The sequence below is a fragment of the Equus caballus genome, chromosome 24, assembly GCF_041296265.1.
Source record: "Equus caballus isolate H_3958 breed thoroughbred chromosome 24, TB-T2T, whole genome shotgun sequence".
In the NCBI taxonomy this organism is placed as follows: Eukaryota; Metazoa; Chordata; class Mammalia; order Perissodactyla; family Equidae; genus Equus; species Equus caballus.
This window is the reverse complement of record NC_091707.1, coordinates 23,458,727-23,482,401: the sequence shown is the minus strand read 5'-3', so window position 1 is coordinate 23,482,401 and position 23,675 is coordinate 23,458,727. Positions and strand designations below refer to the sequence as shown.

At 39.9% G+C, this 23,675-nt stretch overlaps 1 protein-coding gene and 1 long non-coding RNA gene across 12 annotated transcripts in view; one reads left to right on the top strand and one right to left on the bottom strand.

Annotated features, from left to right (window-relative positions):
• Window positions 1-7,334: 7,334 nt before the first annotated feature.
• LOC102150814 (uncharacterized) lies at window positions 7,335-21,866 on the bottom strand. The gene is made up of 3 exons (XR_289410.4): window positions 21,696-21,866; window positions 8,179-8,237; window positions 7,335-7,502 (listed from the first exon to the last, which is right to left on the bottom strand). It is a non-coding gene; the product is annotated as an uncharacterized lncRNA (long non-coding RNA).
• Window positions 21,840-23,675, top strand: part of WDR89 (WD repeat domain 89) — a 432,803-nt gene continuing 430,967 nt past the window's right edge. For 3 of the 11 annotated variants that reach the window (XR_011431848.1, XR_011431849.1, XM_070249215.1), the window contains exon 1: window positions 22,056-22,123. Coding sequence is in view for 4 of the 11 variants with exons in the window: in XM_070249215.1 (XP_070105316.1) it covers window positions 22,118-22,123 (6 nt within the window). In the remaining 7 variants the exon portion in view is untranslated. Of the gene's footprint in view, window positions 22,625-23,675 lie in introns of all 11 variants that reach the window. The other 8 variants (XR_011431850.1, XM_070249217.1, XM_005605228.4 and 5 more) reach the window with 7 other exon arrangements.

Here is a 23,675-nt window from a genome sequence, read left to right as displayed (position 1 = left end):
TGTCTTGCAGTGAGCAGAGGACCCCCTGGGCAGTAACATTCCCACAGAGATATAAAGAGCCCTTATACACAAAGTAATTTTTAAACATAAAACAAATTTTGTTTTTTGTTTTCTCTTTCTTTCTTTTCTTTCTGTCCTTCCTTGCTTCCTCCCTCCTTCCCTCATTGGTTTACAACATTATATAAATTTCAGGCATACATCATTATATTTCAATTTCTGCGTAGATTATATGATGTTCACCACGCAAAGACTAGTTACAATCCATCATCACACACATATGCCTAATCACATCTTTCACTCTCCCCTCTCCCCCCTTCCCCTCTGGTAACCACCAATCCAATCTCTGTCTCTATGTGATTGTTTGTCTTTGTTTTTATACAAGTTTGGTTTTTTTAATAGCTCAGATCAACAGAGGAAGTCACTGCTTTATCATCAAGAATGTATTCTTTCTCATTCTCTCATATCTCAGAAATCACCCTAATTATAAGAAGATAGAACAAGTCTCTTAAAAATACCCCTTCAAATAATTTTAAATTGGATCTTTCATTGGTTTATTACCTTATTCATCTCTCTTGGCTCCCTGCCTGTACATATCTTCAGCAATTTATACCAGAATGTTAAAAAGTCCTATACTGAACATTTTGTAACTGTCATTTTTAATAGATATTTATTGCTATTTATATTAATGTTTATATTTAAAAACTATTGGTATATTGAAATAAATCAAGAAAAATGCATAATTTAAGAAAATTAGTATCAAGAGTTAAAAGACAACGGACCTGCTAATATTCTTCTTCATGGGCAATAATTTCTTGTATTCCTTACTCCTTCCCTTTATCAAAATTCCTCTAAGTTTTTTGCTAAAATAAGACAATGTTTTATTCCTTTTGAGGACTATATACTGTACCTAACCACCTTAATTCAATTGGAGAATATGTTCCTTTGGCTATTACAGAACTTTTGAATTAATTGCCTCATTTAACTGAATGTCCAGAAATAGTGGGCTTCAGGCCAGGCTTGATCCAGTGAAAACTAAAGTCATGGAAGCAGACACGATTACTTTTGGAGAGAGTTGAGACTTCACAATACATGTTTCATCTCAACAACAGATGCCAATCAACTAAGAGTGTTTTCCTGAAGGGCTGTGTCATGAAGAATTATTCAAATTTTGTCCACAGGAGTGCTATGATCAATTAATGATGCCTGCCAAGGGCAAAGGGGAGAGGAGGTGGAAGGTAAGGAGCCAATGAAAGGGAGGAGAGACTAAAATCAAGACTGAAAGGGAGGAGAGAGTTCCTAGGAAAAAAAAGAGATCAACAGTGTCAAATGGTAGTAGAAAGATTCATGATGGGCTTCTTGTTTACCTTTAAGAAAACAATTTCAATAGTACATGTACTAGTGCACTAGCCAAATTATAATGAGTGAAGGGGGAAAAGAAGAAATTGGAGAATGAGGCAGTAAGTACATTTCTGAGGTTTATAGATTTGTGAAATTGCTAGATACTACATGCTAGAACTGATTTTGTTGTATACAGTTTTTTGGTTCTTTTTTTCTTTTTGAGGAAGGTTAGCCCTGAGCTAACATCTGCTGCCAATCCTCCTCTTTTTGTTGAGGAAGACTGGCCCGGAGGTAACATCTGTGCCCATCTTCCTCTACTTTATATGTGGGACGCCTGCCACAGCATGGCTTGATAAGCAGTGCGTAGGTCCGCACCCGGGATCCAAACCAGTGAACCCCAGGCAGCCCAAGCCAAATGTGCAAACTTAACCACTGTGCCACCAGGCTGGCCCTTGTTGTATACAGTTTTTCAAAATCTACATTAAATCTAAGATTAGGCTGCATCTGAATCATGAAGAATGTAAAACTTAAAGCTAACAATATCCATCAAATGACTTTGTAGCACTTGATCTTAAGCAATAAATTTTAGTACCATTAGTCTAGCTTTTATCTCACATTTGTCAAACCGAGAGAAAACATCAGGGAACCATGCCAAGGGGATGAGCTAAACTACCTCCACAGTGACTTTCAGGTCCCCTGACGAGCAGCATCAGCACCACCTGGGAACTTGTGAGACACGCATATTCCCGGGTCCCAGCTCAGACTTACTGAGTCAAATCCCCGGGGGTTGGGACCCAGCAATTTGTTTTACAAGCCCACCAGGAGATTCGAAGGCACACTGGAGTTACTATATTAGAGTGGCACTTTCTCATTAAATAAGCAACATAGTTATTAAGTTACTGATACACTTAGTCTGCCTGACCTAGATTCTGTACTGCCGGACCCTTTCTGGGGGTTAGAGCAACTAAAAGTCTTTTCAGGGTAGTGTGGTCTGTTGGCCAGCTGTGGTCTATTAAGAAGGCTCTGAGCTGGAGGAAAGATGATTACTCATGTTGGGGGCCAGCAATCCCCCTAAGTGAGAGAACTCCTCTCTCTAACCCTCCCTGGCTTGAACTCCGAAATATCAGGCCCCAGAGCCAATTGGTAAGACATCGAAACTGCATGCAGTAATTTCTGACACATTTGTCTAAGGAACATACTGCTTTGTTGAATTTTTGGCTCACCATCCATTTGTAACATGTGCTCTGCAAAAATTCTTCCCGTTTTTACCACATTTTATTTGTACGTCCATTACATTACTCTATTACATACATATTATACATTTCAAAATAATCAGATCATTTAAAAAGATCTCTTCATCTAGAAAGCATGATTCTCTTGCCGAGTTCTCCCTGTCAGCCTTGTAATTATTTAAGGTCTTTACCTAAAGTAATTAAAATCTGGATCCTCATATAATATCAACACGGTGTCAGAAAATAGATTATCTAGCCAGCATTTACATGTCATAGAGTTGACTCTGCTGAACCTGTGCTCACTACGCAAGGCCCTCCCTCACTTTCTCTGCTGACTGTGGTTTGGTCCTGGCTACTGGTCAATCTGTGCGATGCGCACAAGGTTGGAAGTGACAGCCTCCCACTTGCCAACTCTATGTGTGCCAGGGAAGAAGGCCAAAGCAGAACCCCACCATTCAGATCAATAATTGTGTGATTCATGTTTGTAAAACTGGCCAAGAACATTTATTTTTGGTTTTTTTAAAATAAAAAATTGAAAATGCCCTTTAGTAATCATTTTATTTATAACAAAAATGATAACATGGGTTTAATGGTTATCTGCACCATCAATTGCAAAGCATTTTTAACAACAACCTTAAGAGTCACATCTTTGCTTCTCCTTCTGAACTCTGTCCTTAATTTGTCTTGTAACTATATTGAGCCTCTAGATCTGTGCTTTAGAATTATCACGTAACCTTGCAATGGTCAATAGTGTTTATGATTGTTTTCAATTCAGGTCTTCAACATATTTACAATTCATTTAAAATTTTTCTTACAATCTCACTTATATGTGGAATCTAAATTAAAAAAATAAAACAAAAACTTATAGAAAGAGATCAGACTTGTGGTTACCTGAGGTGGAGGATGAGGCGAGGTGGAATTGGAGGAAGATCGTCAGAGGGTACAACCTTGCAGTTATAAGATAAATAAGTACTAGAGCTGTAATGTACACCATGGGGACCATAGCTGACACTGCTATATGATACACAGGAAAGTTGTTAAGAGAATAAATCCTAAGAGTTCGCATCACAAGGAGAAAATTTTTTGCTTTTTTCTTTTCTTCTTTCTTTTCCTTTTGTTGTATCTATGTGAGAAGATGGATGTTAGCTGAACTTATTGTGGTAATCATTTCACAATATATGTAAATCAAGCCATCACGTTGTATGCCTTAAACCTATACAGTGATGTGTGTCAATGATTTCTCAATAAAACTGGAAAAAAATTCAAATTGTTTTAAATTCATTGCTACCAATCAAATGCAGGTACATTATTATTCTCTTTCTTTTTTAAATCCACATTTCAATTACTGCAATGTAAAATCACAGATCGCTGATGTTTACTAACAATCACCAGTAGCATAAACTACTGCGTTCCTAAGGACCTCCTAAAATTTATCAACATTTAAATTGACAGTGTTTTATTGAAAAACTGTCAATATAAGACAATAATTTCTCTTGCCTCAAAAATAACAATCCTCATAAATCATAGTTTGTCTTGAAAGAAAAGAGAGAGAAAGAACGTTTTCAAAAGTTCATATAAAACTGCATCTAGTGCATTCAATGACGTGCACTCAATAAACCCAGTTTCTTCTAGAGCAGGTTGAACAAACTGAAATTAGGCAGATCTTCAAATCGGCATTTGATTTTCTGCTAGGCAAGCCATCTTTAAAGTCCTCCATTTCAAATACTTCACTTTAAAAACATTTCTATTGAAGGAACCCCTCCCCCCCCAAATCAGTACCAGAATAACTGCAAAAGTATGGAACAGCTGCGAAGAAACACACACCTCTCCACGCTATTGGAGCCTAAGACTCCAGTAAAGTATCTCACCTGATTAAGAACTGAGCGGAGGAGAGGAATGTTTTTCCAGGTCTAAAACAAATCAATAACAAGAGGATGAAGACTTCCCAACTGTTAATAATTAACTACCAGTGCAAACTATAAAAGGCTGATATATATTATTACCAGATTGGAAATTAATCTTTGTTGCCAGACTTACGCAGGCATTCCTCTCTACCGTGACTAATGCTTTGATGGTAATTTCCAATATTATCTATCTACCAATGCATCGTTAGTAATGTTGGTGAGACCTTAACCTACATATGCTAACTTTTTCAAGGTTCTCAATACATAAATGGTTATTTTTCCTTCTTCTTCTCCCCCAAGGCCCCCAGTCCATAGTTGTGTACTCTAGTTGTGAGTGCCTCTGGTTGAGCTATGTGGGACGCCACCTCAGCATGGCCAGATGAGAGGTGCCATGTCCGCGCCCAGGATCTGAACCAAAAAAACCCTGGGCCACCGAAACAGAGCGCGAACTTAACCACTCGGCCATGGGACCAGCACCTAAATAAATGTTTTAAATAAGCATTCAATACAAATTCTGGTGATACAAGTTGACATTTCTTAAAAAGATTTTGTTCTATTTCTGTACATGGTATTTCTAGACTACTTGTCTCAATATTTTTATCTTATGAATAGAATGCTCTCACTAGAATCAAAATAACATTTATATTTTGAAAATTTAGTGATATATGTAACCACAGAAGAGTGGAACAATAGTTGTTTTTTCCAGAAAAAGAACTTCTCTATTTCTTTGCAGCTATTCAAACGATATGCTGGAGTTTTGCGAAATCAGGAAGTAACATTACCAACTTTCACTGTCCTTGATAAAGAAGTCCTAAACTAATCGGTAGTGAGTTGTGAAGTTTAATATCATCTACACTTTAAAGTCTATTGATTTATAGCAAAATATCAGTCAAGCAAAATGAAAAATATACCTCATAAAGGTACTAAGATTCAAAGGGAAGTAGTGCAACATCAGGATACTCACTTGTTCTGTCTTATATCCTAATCATGGAAAGATTTTTGTTGATCCATTAGAAATATCCATCTTCCCTAATGTCAATCAGAAGACGTTGCATTTTTATATCTAACAAATGGATTAAAAATCCACTGTAACTCTTCATTTGGAAAATTTTCAAACAAGTTTGACAATTCTGTTTCCAAATTTCGGCACACTTGAATTTTTATAGGTGACAAACTTATGTCATTTTCAGCAATAAAATCACAGAATGATAGAAACATTTCCAAAAGTGTTTTCAAATTATTCTTGCCTTTTTTTTTGGTGACGAAGATTGGCCCTAAGCTAACATCTCTTGCCAATATTCTTTTTTTGTTTTTTGTTTTCTCCCCAAAGCCCCAGTGCATAGTTGTATATTATAGTTGTAAGTCCTTCTAGTTCTTCTATGTGGGATGCCACCACAGCATGGCTTGATGAGCGGTGTGTAGGTCCCCGGCCAAGATCTGAAGCAGAGAACTCTAGTCCGCCAAAGCAGAGCACACCAACTTGACCACTACACCCCGTGCTGGCCCCAAATTGTACTTGCTTTTGAAAAGCAATTACTTTTCCACACATTGTTAAAAGGTCACTGTTATCTTGAAGGAAAAGATAAAGAGTTCCTTTTTTCTGTTCCCCAAAATATCTGCCAACACTGCATTTTACAGAGAGCCATTTGTCAGTACAGGAAAGGACAGAAAATTTGAAACACTTTCCTTTTTGTAAAATGAAAATGTGTAGCTCATTTTCACTTTGGCAGCTCTTTTAACTATTTTGCCACAAAATATCAGTGAACCTATCTTTGTTGTATGAAAAAATTTTATGTCCATTCTACAGATAATTAAAAAGTACTGTAAAGTGTTGACACTAACATTTTAAAGTCTTGTTTTTATTAAAATAACTAGGTTGATGATAACCTGTAGAAGTTTGAACAGTTTGGCCCCAACCTTCTTGTTATTATAACTTGCCGATGAAGAATCCAGTGATATGATTTGACATGTATTATTAGCACTGTAACCATATTCCAGAAAATTCATTTATTCTATTGAAATCAGTTGCTCCACTAAAACGAATCAATTTTGTTTTCCCATGAAAAATTGTTTTTATTAAAGAAGTCATTTATAAACATAATGAAAACATAACCTCTCTGGGATACTTTTAATAACTTAAGAAAAATCGTTTTTCCTATGTTTTATTATTGACCCAGAATTTAACAAATACCATGAGCTGAGACATATTAGAAACACTTATACTTTCATTCAAATGAATATGAACCTCCCGCACTTCATAATTTGTTCTAATCCTTGTTTCTTCAACTTTCCACAATATTTTCTATGCATATTCCCTTCAGTGTATGTTACCTAAAGAATGTGATTTTGTCTCTTTTTAAAAATTCTTCAAGTTATTTTAGCTATTTTAACTGTGACAGGGAAGAAATATTTCCCCAGTGGCGTATGAGCTGGTTTCTTTTCAGTTGTTGCTATTTTTGTTTTGTTTTATCTTTCACTGTTAAGCAAGAAACCTCAGAAGAAATCTTAGAATTCTAAACATTTATCACTTAATTTAGTGAAATTGTATAAAGTGTTGCATGATATCAGTGAAAACACTGTTGAAATTCAGCTTCATATTCTAGATGCATAGATTTTAAACATCTTGCTGATAGTGTCTTTATGTTATCATTAGCTGATATCTGAAACCATTATAGTCACTAAGGCAAGATTTATTTGTTAGAAAAGCGGACAGAAATCTATATTTCAAATAGTCTTCTTTACAGTTTCTAGTTCTTTTAGCTGACTTTTTTGTTAGATCTCATTAAACTGTCATTTTTTATCACCTATTTTGGCTAAGAAGAGATTGCACTAGAAGTAGGAAAAAAATCTAGTTTTGCCCTTTTGTTGTTGCTTTTGTCTTTATTATTAATCTTTTCAATTCTTGTCTTCTCTGCATGACCGTTTTAAAATCATATGCTCATTGTCTTAGGCCAGGTTCTCGAGAGGCAGAGTCTTAGAGGAGGTTTCTTGTGCCAGTGCTTTTTGAGCGAGTGATCTCAGAGGAAACCTGAAAGGGAATGAGGGAAACAACAGGATAGGGGAAGGGGCTAGCAGAGACGTGGGTTCGGCTGACGGTTATCCTCCATCTGATCCCACAAGGAGCTCTGGAGCCTGGCTGGCACCACGGCGCTGTCTCACGTCCAGGAAAGGAGGCAAGCCTTTCGGTTCCCATTATCACGCAATGATTGGCTACAGGCCGCCTGGGGTGGGGTGCGAGGGTGGTGGTAGGGTACAGCCTCCCTGATTAGGTAGCCCCCATGGCTGAAGGGCAATTCTCTCAAGCAGAAGGGTACAGCTACAAGCTGTTAGCAGCCAAAGCACACAGCTTAAGGGGAATGGGTGCAATGACCAGTAAGGAGGATCTTGGCAGGGCACCGACACCCATTTTGTGAGGTTAGTTTAGTTAAAACTAGACATAATTGGTAAATCTTTTATTTTACCCTTGTACAGTGTGTCACAATGTGCTAAAATGGAGCAAACACTTAAGGGTGACACAAACTGAACTCCTGCTCTTGTTCCTAAATAGCCACCACCTTATCTGACCATCTGACCTTCAGACTGAGTAAAGATGCAAGTGGTATTCCACATGTTAAATATTAATAAAAGTTAATTTTCTGTTTTTAGATTAAAAAGAAATTTAAATACAAGTTCTAATATTTTCGTGCTGAACTTCAGTGAGTCACCTTGCAAGCTCCATCTTGGAGATCACTGCACCGGTCAGTAACGCCCAGGGAACACGAGCCTATAAAACATGTGAAACAGCAAAAGCTCGTCTGCTACGTCCTTTCACCTGCCTTCAGTGTCTTTTTCCTTATGTGCACACCCTGTCCCATATTTGCCTGGTGTCTTCATACTATATCTTCAAGCTTGCCAGAATCTCCCATTTCCAGCATTGCCTTCTGATATAAAATGTTTCTACAAATCAGTAAAACCAATGATCCAATAGAGAAATGAGCAAGAAATAAATCATTGAAATGGAAAAACACTAATAACAATAGAAATGCAAACCAAAACTATAATGCAATAGCACTTGTTCATTTATCTGATGACAAAGCTAAAATAATTTTATAATACAGTGCGCTGTATAGGGTTGGAGAAATAGATATTTTATGGAGGTCGAGTTTGGCAAAAGCTATCAAAAGGTAAAATGCACCTTCCTTTGACCCAACAATTCTGTTTCTAATAATTTATACAGAAGGTATACTTGTGTATTGCATAAAGATGCATGAACAAGGATTTTTACAGCATTGTTTGCAATAACAGAAAATTAAATAATTATGCTATATGTACAATAAGCAGCATTATTAAATAATGTATGTTTTGTATGTGTATATGAACAAATCTCTAAGGTATATTGTTAAGTGGCTGTTGTAGACCATGTGCTGATATAGGCATAGAATACTTCTGGCAGGAAAAACAAAAAACTGGTTATGCTGGTTGCCTCCTGTGTAGGAATCTGGGTCGTTGAGGGACGGGGGTAGAAGGGTGATTTTCTTTTCATGTATACTTTTTGAACTATGTGCTTGCATTACCTATTTTTTTAAAAAGGAGGGGTATTGGGGGCCGGCCCGGTGGCTGAGTGGTTAAGTTAGCGCGCTCCGCTGCAGGCGGCCCAGTGTTTCATCAGTTCGGATCCTGGGCGCGGACATGGCGCCACTCATCCAGCCACGCTGAGGCGGCATCCCACATGCCACAACTGGAAGGACCCACAACTAAGAATATACAACTATGTACCGGGGGGCTTTGGGGAGAAAAAGGAAAAAATAAAATCTTTAAAAAACAAAAAAGGAGGGGTATTATTTTTTTAAATAACCAACAAGTTTTCCACTTGCTTTCTATTAGCTCCCACTGGTGTTCGGAATGGTGGTAGTTACCTAACAAATGGATCTTAACTAGAGGGGTAAAGAACTGATCACCTTCTAGAAAAACGATTCTGAAAATGTGGACCTAGGACCCTGGGGGGTGCCCAAGACCCATTCAAGGAGTCTGCGAATTCCTCCCTTTTCCTGCTCCATATCTGTGTGAGGCCAGATTTTCTTCAAATACTTAAACCAAAACAACATGATTGAATGCAGAGGTACCTATGAGAACCCAGCTATCTTCCATATGCTAGACATTAAGGAGATTTGCATATATGTAAAACAGAGCAACTCTTCTTACTTTGTTTCAGAAAATATATTTTTCATAAAATATGTTATTTACGTTAACATGAGATGGGTTTAATATTGTTACTTAAAAATAGGCAAATTTTTTTGTTTTTAGCCCTGAGCTAACTACTGCCAATCCTCCTCTTTTTGCTGAGGAAGATTGGCCCTGAGCTAACATCCGTGCCCATCTTCCTCTACTTTATATGTAGGATGCCTGCCACAGCATGGCTTGCCAAGCGGTGCCATGTCCGCACCCCGGATCCGAATCGGCAAACCCCAGGCCACTGAGAAGCAGAACGTGTGCATTTAACCACTGAGCCACTGGGCTGGCCCCAAAAATAGGTAAATATTTTTAAATTTTGTTTTAGTTTTGAATATGGTAAGTATCGATAGACATAATGCACATAAACAAAAGCTTTTTGGAGTCCTCAATAATTTTCAAGAGTGTAGAGGGGTCCTGAGATCAAAAAGTTTGAGAAATGCTGGTCTAGAATGCTGTCTTCTTCATTCGTCATCTCTCTCCTCTGTGTCTCTCCCAGTATTATGTTCCTTCTTGCACAAGGAGATTTGTGTACCTGTTTCATCCCCTCTACTCGAAGAGAGGGGACTCTGGATTCACCACAGTACTCAGCAGTGTTTTGCATGTAACAGATGCTCAGTAAGTATTTTTTTTTTTTAAGATTTTATTTTTTTCCTTTTTCTCCTCAAAGCCCCCCAGTACATAGTTGTATATTCTTTGTTGTGGGTCCTTCTAGTTGTGGTATGTGGGACGCTGCCTCAGCGTGGTCTGACGAGCAGTGCCATGTCCGCGCCCGGGATTCGAACCAACGAAACACTGGGCCGCCTGCAGCGGAGGGCGCGAACTTAACCACTCGGCCACGGGGCCAGCCCAGTAAGTATTTTTTTCAGTAAGTATTTGCTGAATTAAAAAATTGTGTTGTGTTTTAAATCTGCTCTCCCTTTCAAATTTATCTTTGCTTGACTCTGCTGCTCTTTACAGGTAGCCATTGACCCTTCTCTTTTTTTCTTCTCTTGCTAAAACTTCTCAGATGCATGCTCCTCACTTATCTCCATGCCAAGTGTGGTGACTCATTAAGTGTGGAGAATGTGGGAAGGAAACAGGCCAAGAATTCAGTTTTGCATCTTGCTAACTTACACACTAACCTTCCTCAGGTATCGGTATTGTCATATTATTCTTGCCCAAGAGTAAGATAGAGTCCCTCTTTACCATGTCAGGTGTAAACACCTCAGCCTGTGTTCATGCTTACAACTTTATCCCTCTACTGATCTTATCTCCCATTGACCCAGCACTCATCCTCTGCAGACAGGCTGATCGCCTCACTGGCTCCCACACACTTATTCCCAATGATACACTTTTGCACTAGCCACTCCTACCACCTTGCTAGATGTTATCCATCCTTTAACCCCACTTCAGGTCCCATAGTCTCCATTAAGTCTGCTTAGACCTTTTCTTTCTTCCTGCATCATCATAGCAAACATGTACCTGGAAGGTGTCAAGCTCTGGGCCAGATGCTGGTGACAAAAAGTCAGATCAAACACACTCCCTGTCCTCCTCAGGAATGTATGCAATAGAGGAAACCAACATGACCATAATAGATTCTATGTTCCAAGCATTTAAAATGCATTATCTCACATAATCCTCAGAACAACTCTATTCTATCAGTGGTTCCACCGTCTCGTATAAGAAATGAAGCAACTGGATGCTAAGTGGACATACGGCCTGCCCTGTCACATATCTAGGAAGTGCCAGAGTCTTCTTGAATCCAGAGCTGGAGTTCTTAATTATTATGTTACAATGCTTCCCGAGTGAAACAGAATCAGAGTGTAATGGGCAAAGTGATTGGGGGAGCAAGGAAGAAAAAGCCTTCGTTTCTGGGAGGAGGGAGAGGGTAGGACCAGTAAGAGAAAGTTTCATGTCGTCCTTCTGTATGGATACAAAAAATCCAAACACACAAGCCAGCGTTATCAAGGGCATGGAGCTTCGAGTGAAGGACAAACTTGGGCAACACATTGTTCTTTCTTTTGGATTCCCATAGAATAGGTCATTGCCCATACTTTTAATTACACATCAAATTCACTGAAGCGTGTTTATTTTTTATGCATCTGTTTCTGCCATTAGATATTTCAGAGAGGATGGAGAAGGTGTCTTATCCATCTTTCTATCCCCACAGTATAGAAAGATGGATATACAAAGTTCACAGTAGGTGCTCAATACAGGCTCTTGAAGGAATGAGTGATTGGCGTGCAGGATGTATGAGGCTGCGGAGAGAGGTTGACAAATGGGAACAAAAGGCAGGGTGAGGCCTGATTTTAAAGAGCCTGCTGTGGAGATTTAAGGTTGATTTGTAGGCAAAAGGGAGCAGGGAAACTAGAAAGGTTTCTGTTAACACAGCCTTTTTCCAAAGTAATACAAGTCTAGAGTTTTCAAAAGACATGGTGCTAAAAGGCTTATAACAGTGGTTCCCCGCTCTGCCCCGCTGTCCTGTTCACCAGGCAACCGCCCGCGACTCTTCTAGCTGGTTACTCAAATGTAAAGCTTTATTTCTAAACATGTTCTTGTAGAGTTACTTTTCAATTCATTTTAGATATTGACTTCCCGCCATGGTGGATGAGGACTTCATACTGCCATGCCCATCCCCTCGTTATTATGGATGCTCTTTAGATCTTCTCTGTAGGCCTGGGACACCGACATTTCACAATAAGATACCTTATGCATGTTTACATTCACTCTTTGGGGACACAATGGAGACTCATGTCCTGTTCTAGGACACATTTTTGTATTATTCCTTTGATAAATGCCTTTCCTCCATTTTCTCTCTTCTCTCTTTCTGTATCTCATATTAATTGAAACTCCTAAACTGATTCTTTAAAAATTTTTTTCTTCTATTTTCCATCTCTTTGCTTTTTATTCTACTTTCTGTGTTTTTTTATTTCCAAAAGCATTCTATTGTTAACCAATGTTATTTATATATAATGTATATCAAACTCTTTCTTCTTACTTGATACGATTAGATATTATATACAATTAGTATAAATATATCAGTTATTAAGGAAGCTCATTATATATTATAAATAATATATATTATATAATATAGATACACACATAGACATGGCTGTTATTCTTTTATGGATGCAAACTCTTATCTTTATGAGTATAATAACAATTATTTTAAAGTTTTCCCTCCATTGACCCCATTTTCTCCAGGTCGTCTTTGTTTTATGGTAGGGTTTTCCTGCAACATCTGAAATCCTTGGCTGGTCTGTTCGTTTTTCAAGGTGAGGATCCGTGGGACAGGAGAGGGGAATTAGGATTCAAAGACAGACTTTCGGCCCTAGGTCTCATGCCATCTTGTGGACTTCCTGCCAATAAGTACTGAGCCTCTGAGGGGTTCTTCAGGGCTAATTAACTTGCTTTTCATTAACATTTATGATTTTTGTTCCTTAAATTGTTACTTCCTCCATTATGCTAAGTCAATTACCACTCTTCCTTTCAATTTCCATCTTCTATAAACCCGTTAAAATCTTTCTTTTCTCGTGTTTGCTTGGTCCTTCTGGGTTATGTTTTTTCATTCCTTTATGATCACTTTAGAAAATGGGAGGAAGCAGAGAGAAATTCTTGTGTTACTCCACCTTATAAAACTATAAGTCCACTAAAGGTTTAAGTAGCAGAGTTAAGGATTTGCTCTGTCTTCTTGAAAGATAAAACACTGGTGACTTTATAGAGAACAGGCTGAAGAAGGGAGAAAATGGAGGCAGACAAAGCTGGTTGAAAGCTATTGCAAAGTGCAAGCAAACGATGAGGGGCTGAGTTAGGAGAGCGGCAGTGGGGAAAGCAATGGTGCGTGACCACGTTGTTCTTTCTTCTCTCAGGAACTATCAATGTGTGACTGAATGGAGAGGGTTAAGCTGAGGGTCAAAAATTATGTTAAGGCTTTCAGTGTGGTTGACTGGGATAGTGAAGGCACTGAGAGAGCGAACACAGAAGGTGGAGAAAATTTTCTGTGGGACTTTGGAGACACTGACACTTAGGAGGAGGCAAAGGGACTGAAAGAGCACTGGGATGAAAGAAAACCAAAGGACAGTGGTCTTTCACAAGATGGCGAGTGTCAACATTTTCAAATGTAGGTAGGTCCTGTCAGACAAAAGTAGAGAAAGCCCTTGGATTTGGCAATTAAGAGTTGATTTGTGACCTGAGAGAAAAGTTTTCATGGAAACCTAGAGACTAAAGCTACATTCTAGCAGAGTGAAGAAGGAAGGTGAGATGATGAAATAGTGGCAGCATATAAGGTACTATAGAAAATGGAATGAATCAATGGGTAGTCAGGGTCACAGGAAAGTTTTTTGTAGAATGGAAGAGACTTACATATTTGTCAGAAGGATGAAAAGGTAGAACTGAGGAAAAGGTTGAAAACAAAGTGAGGATGCAATCAATGATTCAAGGCCTCAGAGCATGTGACGAAGTGCACGGGCAGAGATCAGCCTCAGAAAGAAGGGCTCTCCTGAGGTTCCCAATCTCCTTCTAGCGACCTCTGCTCCCCTTAAAACAGACACAGAAAACAGCCACCCACAAGGTTTTTGTCTTGCACTAGGATCTGTCTCTGTCTGTCTCCCTGTCATACCAGTTCAACCTATAGGAAACAATAACTCGTTGTAATATATATCCTAAAATACAAATTATTCAGTCTAGAACAACACAAAGGCAGTTTCAGCAGAACAGTCTTAGGTTGGCTTTGGCACTCCTAGGTCTTGTGCCAAACGAAGTCTCTCCATCAGTGTGGGCTAAACAGATGTCTCCCATGCTGTCTGGTCATCCAACAAATAACTGTTGTATAAAACATCTGCGTGTGTGTGAGTGTACACACATACACACATACACACACACACACACACACCTCTCAAGGACACTATACTTCTCAGAAAAAGTACAGAGTCAATACAGAGTTATTCTATCACTCTCCATCCTCTTGGTCTGCTTTATTTTTCTTCATAGCACCAGGGCTGCTTTCCAGCGGATATAATTTAGCATGACTACATCAATTGCTGAAACATTCTACCTCTTTGCTGGCAAGTAAATAGCTGCTGCCCCGCACCCTGAGTGCAGCCCGTGCTCTTGCTATCCTAGCACCTCCCAGACCTTCCCACGATCCAGCAACTAAAGGCATCACACTAGTTATGACAAGGCTAAGGCTGGCCCATGTTCTGATTGAAGATGGGGCGGGTGAAGGGAGGGGTGTATGGCAACGTACTCACAAGCTAAAGCTTATGTACTAACACTTTATTGGGAAGATGAACATCAAGGAGGTTGGCGTGAGCAGGAAAGGGAAGTGAGGCAGGGAAGGAAGAGAGCAAATACAAGGGAGGACAGGGGATGTGAAACCAAACCAAACCAAGTATCCCAAGCTGGCCAGACCAGCGTTACTTACATATTTGATCTTCTACCCTGCATCGTACTTACCATTAGCTGAAATTACATTATATACTTTTTAATATAGATTACAGATACAGTCTGTCTGCCAACTTGAGAGCAAGCTGCATGAAGGCGGAGACTTTGTTTTGTTTAACATTGTATCTCCAGGACCCAAAATGTACCAGGCCCATAATAGGTGATCAATAGTATTTGTTGAATTTATATTAAGGAGAAACATTTTCTAAATAAAATGCATTTTATGGGGGCTGGCCCCGTGGCCGAGTGGTTAAGTTTGCGCGCTCCGCTGCAGGCGGTCCAGTGTTTCGTTGGTTCGAATCCTGGGCGCGGACATGGCACTGCTCATCAAACCACGCTGAGGCAGCGTCCCACATGCCACAACTAGAAGGACCCACAACAAAGAATATACAACTATGTACCGGGGGGCTTTGGGGAGAAAAAGGAAAAAAAATAAAATCTTTAAAAAAAAAAATAAATAAATAAAATAAAATAAAATGCATTTTATGTAAATTCCGGGCCATAACAGATGTAGTACTTTATATTATTTTTGCAGAGTAGTTTCCATTCCTCATTTTTTATCCTCCAGTTTCTTAATCATGCCTGGAGGCCTCCTGTGTATAAGAAATGACCGTAATGGTGACCATTTCACGTTACAGGGTCATCTACCTCTAGGCCTACAACCTGTCTACTCAAAGACCCAGCAAAACTTCAAAATCCCTGCTCTTCCTTATCTCAGCCTATCAAAGAGGCAGTCACCACATCTAGAAGGCAAAGAGGGAGATTTGTTTTGTCCTTCTCAGAGAATTGGGGGGGCGGGGGGAACGGTTATAATTTATCCCACTTGTACTTGGTATTTATGATTTTGCTTTTAGAAAGAAACAGTTTTCTTTTCACTGCTCATGCTGCTCTAAGTACTAGTCAAGTAAGTTTTTTGAAATGTAATTTTTTTTCATGTGGAAGATTTGTGGGAAAAATAATTATATGCTACAAGTGGGAAAGGATTATCAAGAGTAGTCAATTTTATAGTACAAACCAACAACTATCATGTGTTGATTTTCAATATTTGAATTTAAGGGTGAGAAAATGCTAATTAATTACATTAATATATTCATGACTGAGACTTAATCTACTTAATGTTACTTTTCTCTTCTAAACTTTCACTCCATCAGCCTGAGAGCAACCATCTCATTACAAACTTACTCAAGCTGCCGACCCTCGCTGTGACTCTATTTTATCTCCTTCATCACAAGTTTTTTTCTTTTTGAGGAAGACTGGCCCTGAGCTAACATCTGTGCCCATCTTCCCCCACTTTATATGTGGGATGCCTACCACAGCATGGCTTGGTAAGTGGTGTGTAGGTCTGCGCCCAGGATCCCAACTGGCAAACCCCAGGCCACGGAAGCAGAATGTGCAAACTTAACCACTGTGCCACCAGGCTAGCCACACAATGTATTTTTTTTAATGAAAGAAAACATGGCTTTATTGCAATGTGATATTATTATTGCTCAGATATTAAGATGCTGGCAATCATGATCAGATTCATCTTTATAATGCTTGGTGCAACTTAGGCTATCATGTTATCTGGCAAGGAAATTTATTTAATATAATGCTTAGAAAATTAAATCCAATCTCCTACTATACAGTTTTCTAGGATAGGAGATGAGAGAGAGTCAACAATACGTAAATCCAAAAACAAGCAGACAATGAGTAAGGACACCATTGGTATTTGACTTGGGGGGCTAAAATTTCCAGAAATCCTGCAAAAGAAAACAGAATGCTTTCCTATTCTTTTACAGCTCAGATAAATAGTTTTGTACTATACTGTCACATACGTCAGTTGGAGATCACATGAAAAAAATAAAAATCCTAAGGATATCAGAATAGTCAAATAGTCTGTATTTCACATAAGTTCACATCAATAGTCTTTTTATTACACGGCTCTACTTTGCCTATAACTTCCATCAACACCATTTAAATTTCTTTGATTCCACTTCCTGGTGGTTGTATGTTCCTAGTGCTATCTTTAAAAAATTTTTTTCAAGGATCATTTTCAACACTTAAAGGGCTCAGCAAACATCCTTTTTTGTCATCCTGCCTGTAACTATGGCATTCACCTTAGCAATTCAATAACTCTCTCAGCTCTGTCCATTTAGAGCTAATCTTGTAGCATATGCCCTGAGGCAACTTCACGTGCATGAGCAAAGAGGCACTTTCATAACTTATTTAAGAAAAGTGAATTTATTTTCATAGCATTTATTAAGATCCTAAGCTGCTCCTTTTGGTCCTAACCATACTTCTCTGCTTAAAATAAACTGTGGTCCTGATTCTTAATTAAATAAGACTCAGACACTAGTTTGTCAAATACTTGGACTTTTTCTCTTCTCCTCTTAACTCCATTTAATGTGCTATTTTACTATTTGTTCATTCTTTCTAACTTCAAAGTGGCAGGAAGAGAACAGAAGCTTAAACCAGTCAATTCACCACTTTAGAGTAGCTCTGTGAAGAGGTTTTTTGTTTTTGATTAACACAATTTTCAGTTTCAGTACTAGTCCTGCCTGTTCCCCAACTTTCATGTGTCTAAACTAAAAGAGGTAATGGTAAAGTCCATCTTGAAACTAAAGGAATTGGAACACCACTATTATCTTAAAAAAACAGTCTGGCATGATGGCTGGTACTAGTTGACACCTGTCACATGATGTTCTCACTACCACCCCACCCTCTGGCTTCAAGGGCAGTCTTGTTGACATTTTCAAAAGCTCCAGAGCTGGCAGCTTCCCACGAAGTGCTCCTTAGATAGTAGAGGCAGGCATGCCTAGGCATGTGCCTCAGGTATTGGGAAACCTTAAAGGATTCAAAAGTGGGGCAAGGAATTCAAAAGTTGGTGCTTAGGAATGGAGCCAGAGGCTTCTAACGTAGGCTGTTAGGCCAGGGTCTCAAGGACCAGCCAGCCAAATGAGGCAGAGTTAGAGATGCAGGCGGGAATGGAGTTGGAAGGTAAGGCTGTTCCTTTCAGATGTATTTCACCAGAGAGTGGAGAATGGGATTAGTTTCTACAATCTGTATGCTTATACTAACCCACTCCCACAAATACAAGACACAAACGTCAAACATGGTTCTCTGGAATGCCTTCCAAGCCGAAATCCCCACTGTCAAATGATCTGAAGTTCTTCATCTCTGTGTTGCTGTGAAGGTATTCTGAAGATGTGATTAACATTCATAATCAGTAGACTTTACATAGAGGAGATTATCCTCAATAATGCGGGTGGGCCTGATTCAATCAGCTGGCAGGCCTGAGCAGAACTGAGGTTTCCCAGAAGAAATTCTGCTGACTGCAACTTCAGCTCCTTCCTGCCTGAGAGTTCCAGCCTGTCTTTCCTGACAGCCTGCTCTACAGATTTCAGACTTGCCCCCCAGCCAGCCCCTCAAATTGTGTAAGTCAATTCCTTGCAAAAAATTCCTTAAGATATATCTCCTACTGGTTCTATTTCTCTGGCTGAGCCCTGATACAGTGATTGAGCATAAGTATTTCCAAATAGTATTATGTAAAATTTGGACTTTATATTTTAATAATAGCAAATACAAATGTTTTTGCGTGTATATAGGAGTGAGAGTGTGTGTATATGTGTTCTCTTTTTGACTAGTCCTGACCTTGGGCTCAGATGTCCTTTCTTGTAGTGTCCAGTTCTGGCAAGGATCCTTCTAAGTCAGTTTAACCAGAATCCCCCTCCCTCGCTTGATATCTGATTGGGTTCCTCATTCTTCACTACCCCCAGGTGATGTCTGATTACCCCAACCTGCTTTCAGCAAGAGTACTATTGGGTCAATCTAGCAAGAAGCCCCATTACCCCTGATGTTTCCTCTTGGTAATTTTCTATCCACTGACCCCTACACCTGCTCTTTGGTGATAAATTCCCACTTTTCCTGTTGTATTCAGAGTTGAGCCCAATCTCTCTCCCCTATTACAAAACCCTTCCATTGTAGTCCCCCTTGAACAAAGTCTGCCTTACACACCTCCAGCCTTTTTCTGATCACATACTTCTCAATAAAGGTTTTTTTTTTTTTACCATTTACTCTTATATAGTTAGATTTCAAAAGGTTTATACTGTTACATCCTGCATACAATATTTTAAAACACAGAAATGGAAAGAAAAACTTCAAGATGAAAAAGTAAATACAAATAGGGTTTGTAATATTCTCTTCCTGCATCTCAAGAATCATCTTGCCTTTATTTCACCTTGAGGTTATTTTTTAAACTATTGCCCAACTGATGATAAAACTGTTTATCATCACAATCTTGGAATTCCACAATCTTGGAATTGTGATTCCAAGATTCACATCTAAAAAGGCAGGAGCGGGGCCAGCCCCAGTGGCCCAGTGGTTAAGTTTGGTGTGCTCTGCTTCAGCAGCCCAGGCCTGGTTCCTGGGCTCAGACCTATACCATGTGTCAGTGGCCATGCTGTGGTGGTGGCTCACACACACAAAAAAAAGAGGAAGATTAGCAACAGATATTAGCTCAGAGTAAGTCTTCCTCAGCAAAAAAATAAATAAGTAAAAAAATAAAAAGGCAGCAATGGTTCCTGTTTCAATTTCTATTTTTAAATTCTCAAGAAATAAAATAGCTATTTACGTTTTTCTCTTTTAAAATGGAACACTTCGGGAACTTCCAAAAGAGTTAGCACTTAAGACAATCAATACAGTTCAGCCAAATGTGCTCACGATTCAGTCACTCAGTTGATTTACCACTCTGCTCAACACTGCTAACCACAGTGGCAGTCTTAATACCTTCAGTTTTTAATGGTTTTTATTCTTAGCTGTATGAATTTAATTTATATCCCAAATGGAGACCATTGATTCAAAATAGAAAGCAAAAGCTAAATACCATTAAAATGCTAGTTAATGGAAAGCATTAAAACTGATAATTCTGCATTTTTGCCTCAGGGTGATTTTTGTATCCACATATATCACTTAGTACATCACATAGAACAGTAAAAGGAGAAATACAAGGGCCGGCTCCATGGCCTAGTGGTTAAGTTTGGCATGCTCTGCTTCAGTGGCCTGGGTTTGTGGGTTTGGATCCTGGGCACGGACCTACAACACCCATCAGCCATGCTATGGTGGCCCACATATGAAGTGGAGGAAGACTGACACAGATGTTAGCTCAGGGCTAATCCTCCTCAAGCAAAAAAAGAGGAAGATTGGCAACAGATGTTAGCTCAGGGCTCATCTTTCTCAGCAAAAAAATAAAAAAGGAGAAATACAGTGATGATTACACCCAATTTGGCTGTTACATATATTGAGAATAAAAAGAAGTTATATCTCCCATGTTTTATTTACAAATAACAACCTGAAACCTTCTCTTATCACTTAGAAACAAGACCAAAAAAATTATAAAAATAATTTTATTTTTTAAACAAAAATGCAATAATTCCAAGCACCAGTCATAAAGGCAGTTTTTGCTTGACTTTAATCCTGTAAAGTGTACTTAATTTTTAATCTAGAAATGGAGAACTATTATATATCTCAAACCTTGTGTTTTCTTACACAAATGAAACAGTTTGCATTATATGTTAAATAGGAAAAAGTTTGTCGAAAGAGGAAAGTCCACTCAGGAAAAGTTTTCGGTATTTATAGATTGACTTTTACTTTTGCTAAACACCTTAGTGATGAAATATTACTAAACGGGCTCACAAAAATAAAGAGTTCACGATTCAATAAAGGCAGGGAAAAACCTGCCTTAAACCAACATATGTTTCCATAAAGGCTGAAAAAGGACTTCGTAATACAATATTGAATAATACACAATACGTGTACCTCCTGAAATTGGTCACGCTTGACATTTTAACTATGGCACTATTTTCCTGTCAAGATAGCAGCCACTTCAGCTTCCTGTCTTATTAACATTTGATTTATGTAAGCAGCTGCTACTCGCGCCAAAATAGCATATGTAATTGATAAATTCAGGGTACTTTGAAAATATTCTTGAATGGACCCTAATATGCAAATCAAAGACCGTTTTGTTGTAATAGCAAAAATTTTACAAACCAAGAATTTTACTCTCCACTTCGTACAGTAATTACGAAGATCTAGCAGAGCGTCAGGCACAATAGTAAGTTATTTGAAACACTAATAATTATCTTTACAAACATACATGAAGTCTTTCCAGTTTTCTTAAGTGTCCTTTGGCTTTAATGGTGCTGATAAGAAACAGGATAAAAGACACAACGGAACACATCAAAACCACACTAAACGTGAGCTAGTGTTAATAAGGAAAAATTCAGCAGCAACAAGCCCATTGAAAGCTAAAGGACTTGAGCGTTCGGGACTACAAATCCCAGAGTTCCCTTGGGCGGCGGAGGAGTTACCTACAAATTGATAACTTTTTCAGCCAATGACACAGCCACGCCAAAGCAGGCGTGAAGGACTGGTTCCTTCGCCTTCCAGTATTGACGTCACCCTTGGAAGTTCTGAGCGTATGCGGGTGCTCGGGCACCCATTCTAACTAAGTAGCTCTCACCCGCAGGAGAAGCTTCCTCGTCACCATAACAATCCTCTATCACAGTTTTGGCTCAGTGGAAGGCCTAGCGTCTAAACACTGAAAGGAACTCACGTTGCTCAGCGTCAACGGAAGGACCCAGTCACCCGAGGAAGAGGCGGAACCCGCTTTATTCTTGCCCTTTATTGGCCATGCAGCCGGGAGAGTCTAACCTTTATCACAACCAATGAGTCGTTGAAATTTCTGTTAACGTAACGCAGGGGCCGGTGGTGTGCGGCGCTGTACGTAAGCTGCGTCCACGCAGGCGCAGACATGCTGCTTCCGTTCCGTCCGGAGAGAGGCCAGCTTCCGGCAACTCCTCCCGCCTCCTGGTCCAGGCTCTTTCGCTTCCCCAGGCTATGGCCCGCCTCTCGGCTGCCGGCCAATCCTCTGCAGCTTCCTTGGCGCGTTTACCCAATCAGAGAGGCAGAGGGTGGAGTTCCGGTCGTCCTCTCCGCCGGGGTTGAGCTCGCGTTCACGCGCGCGCCGTTTGTGGCATGCTGGTGAGGTATATTTCGTACGGCCGGGGTGGGCAGCCGGCTCGATGGGCGGCGACGGTGCCGGTTGAGTCCGGCAAGCCGGAGTCGCTGAGCCGTTAGCACGAGGCGCGCCGAGGGAAACGGGGAGGAGCTGGGAGGAGGGAGGCAGGTGTTGGGGCTTCTGGTGCCGGCGTCGGAGCCCCTGGGTCAAACCCGCGCTGTCCCGGCCCGGCGGGTTAGGTTGGTGTCGCTGACGCCGCGCTCAGCGCTTTTTCCGGGTTACGTTTCAGTAAGAGCGAAGCACCCTTCGCCGGGTGTTCAAGGCAGGGTCGCCAGGACCTGTTATTCCCCTGCCCCTCGCATTCTTTCCTACCCATCTCCTGGTTTGTGAATTTTCGAGATCAGAGAGCAAGTTTTCATTTGGGAAGAGACGTTCTGCGGTGTATAGTACGAACTATGAGATCAGCTCCTGTGTTAGCACTTCACCTGTACTGTCTCATTTAATCCACCCAGCATTCTAAAGGGGTAGGTGCTGTTAACTGTTACCATCTCCACGCGAAGAAACGCTCATAAGTTAAGTTACTTGTCCACGTGTTCTCTCCAGCTTGTCTCCGACAACTTAAATTGAGTGAGGCATTTGGTGGGTTTCCATGGACGTAAAATTAAAATTGGTATTATTTGTAAAATGTTCGCTCCTGTTTTCTTTCCTAACTTGAAGTTATTTTAAAAGTTAATATGACATACCTAGAAGTAAATTGATGTTACCGAGGTAAGATGATCTAGTAGAAAGTCATCGGAGTAGGAGCCATTTACTAACCTTTGGGCAAGTCACCTGCTCAGTCTTAGCTTCCTCACCTGCAGAACTGACATCAGTACCAGACTTGTCTGCTTCCTGGAGTTGTGAGGATCGAATGAAATAATGGATTATAAATTACTGATATTAACTACATACGACTTTCTGCTTTTCGAGTTCTTTCCTGTGGAGGCTAGACTATCATATATCTATGTGATAGATATGTATGTAAAACAGTGGTAACATGCCGCCTAGTACCGCTTAAGTGTGCAGTATCTCTTGAAGGCTAGGTGGCCCTCTTACCTGCTCACGCAGGGTTCAGGACAGAATTCGCTGTGAATGCAGAAGTGTTGCTTGTCTGGTTTGTATTCTTCCCTTAGACTGCTGTAGATAGCATAAAGCAAAAGTAGATCAGTACACATAACTGCTTTTCTGAGTACTGGTTGCTTCTGGAGGCTCGGAGGGGAAGATCCATGTCCTTGCCTTTTTTCAGCTTCTGGTGGCTGCTTATATTCCTTGGCTTGTGGCTCCTTGCTCCATCTTCAAAGGACATTGCTCAATCTACTTCCATCATCATGTCACCTCTTCTGTAGTCAAGTCTCCCCCTGCCTTCCCCTTATGAGGGAGGGTACTTGTGCTTACATTTAGGTTCCACCTAGATAATCCAGAATAATCTTCCATCTCAAGATCTGTAACTTAGTTTCAAAACCCTTTTTGTCATATAAGGAAACATTCATTCATAGGTTCCAGGAGTTAGGACTTGGCTGTCTTTGGGGGCCGTTA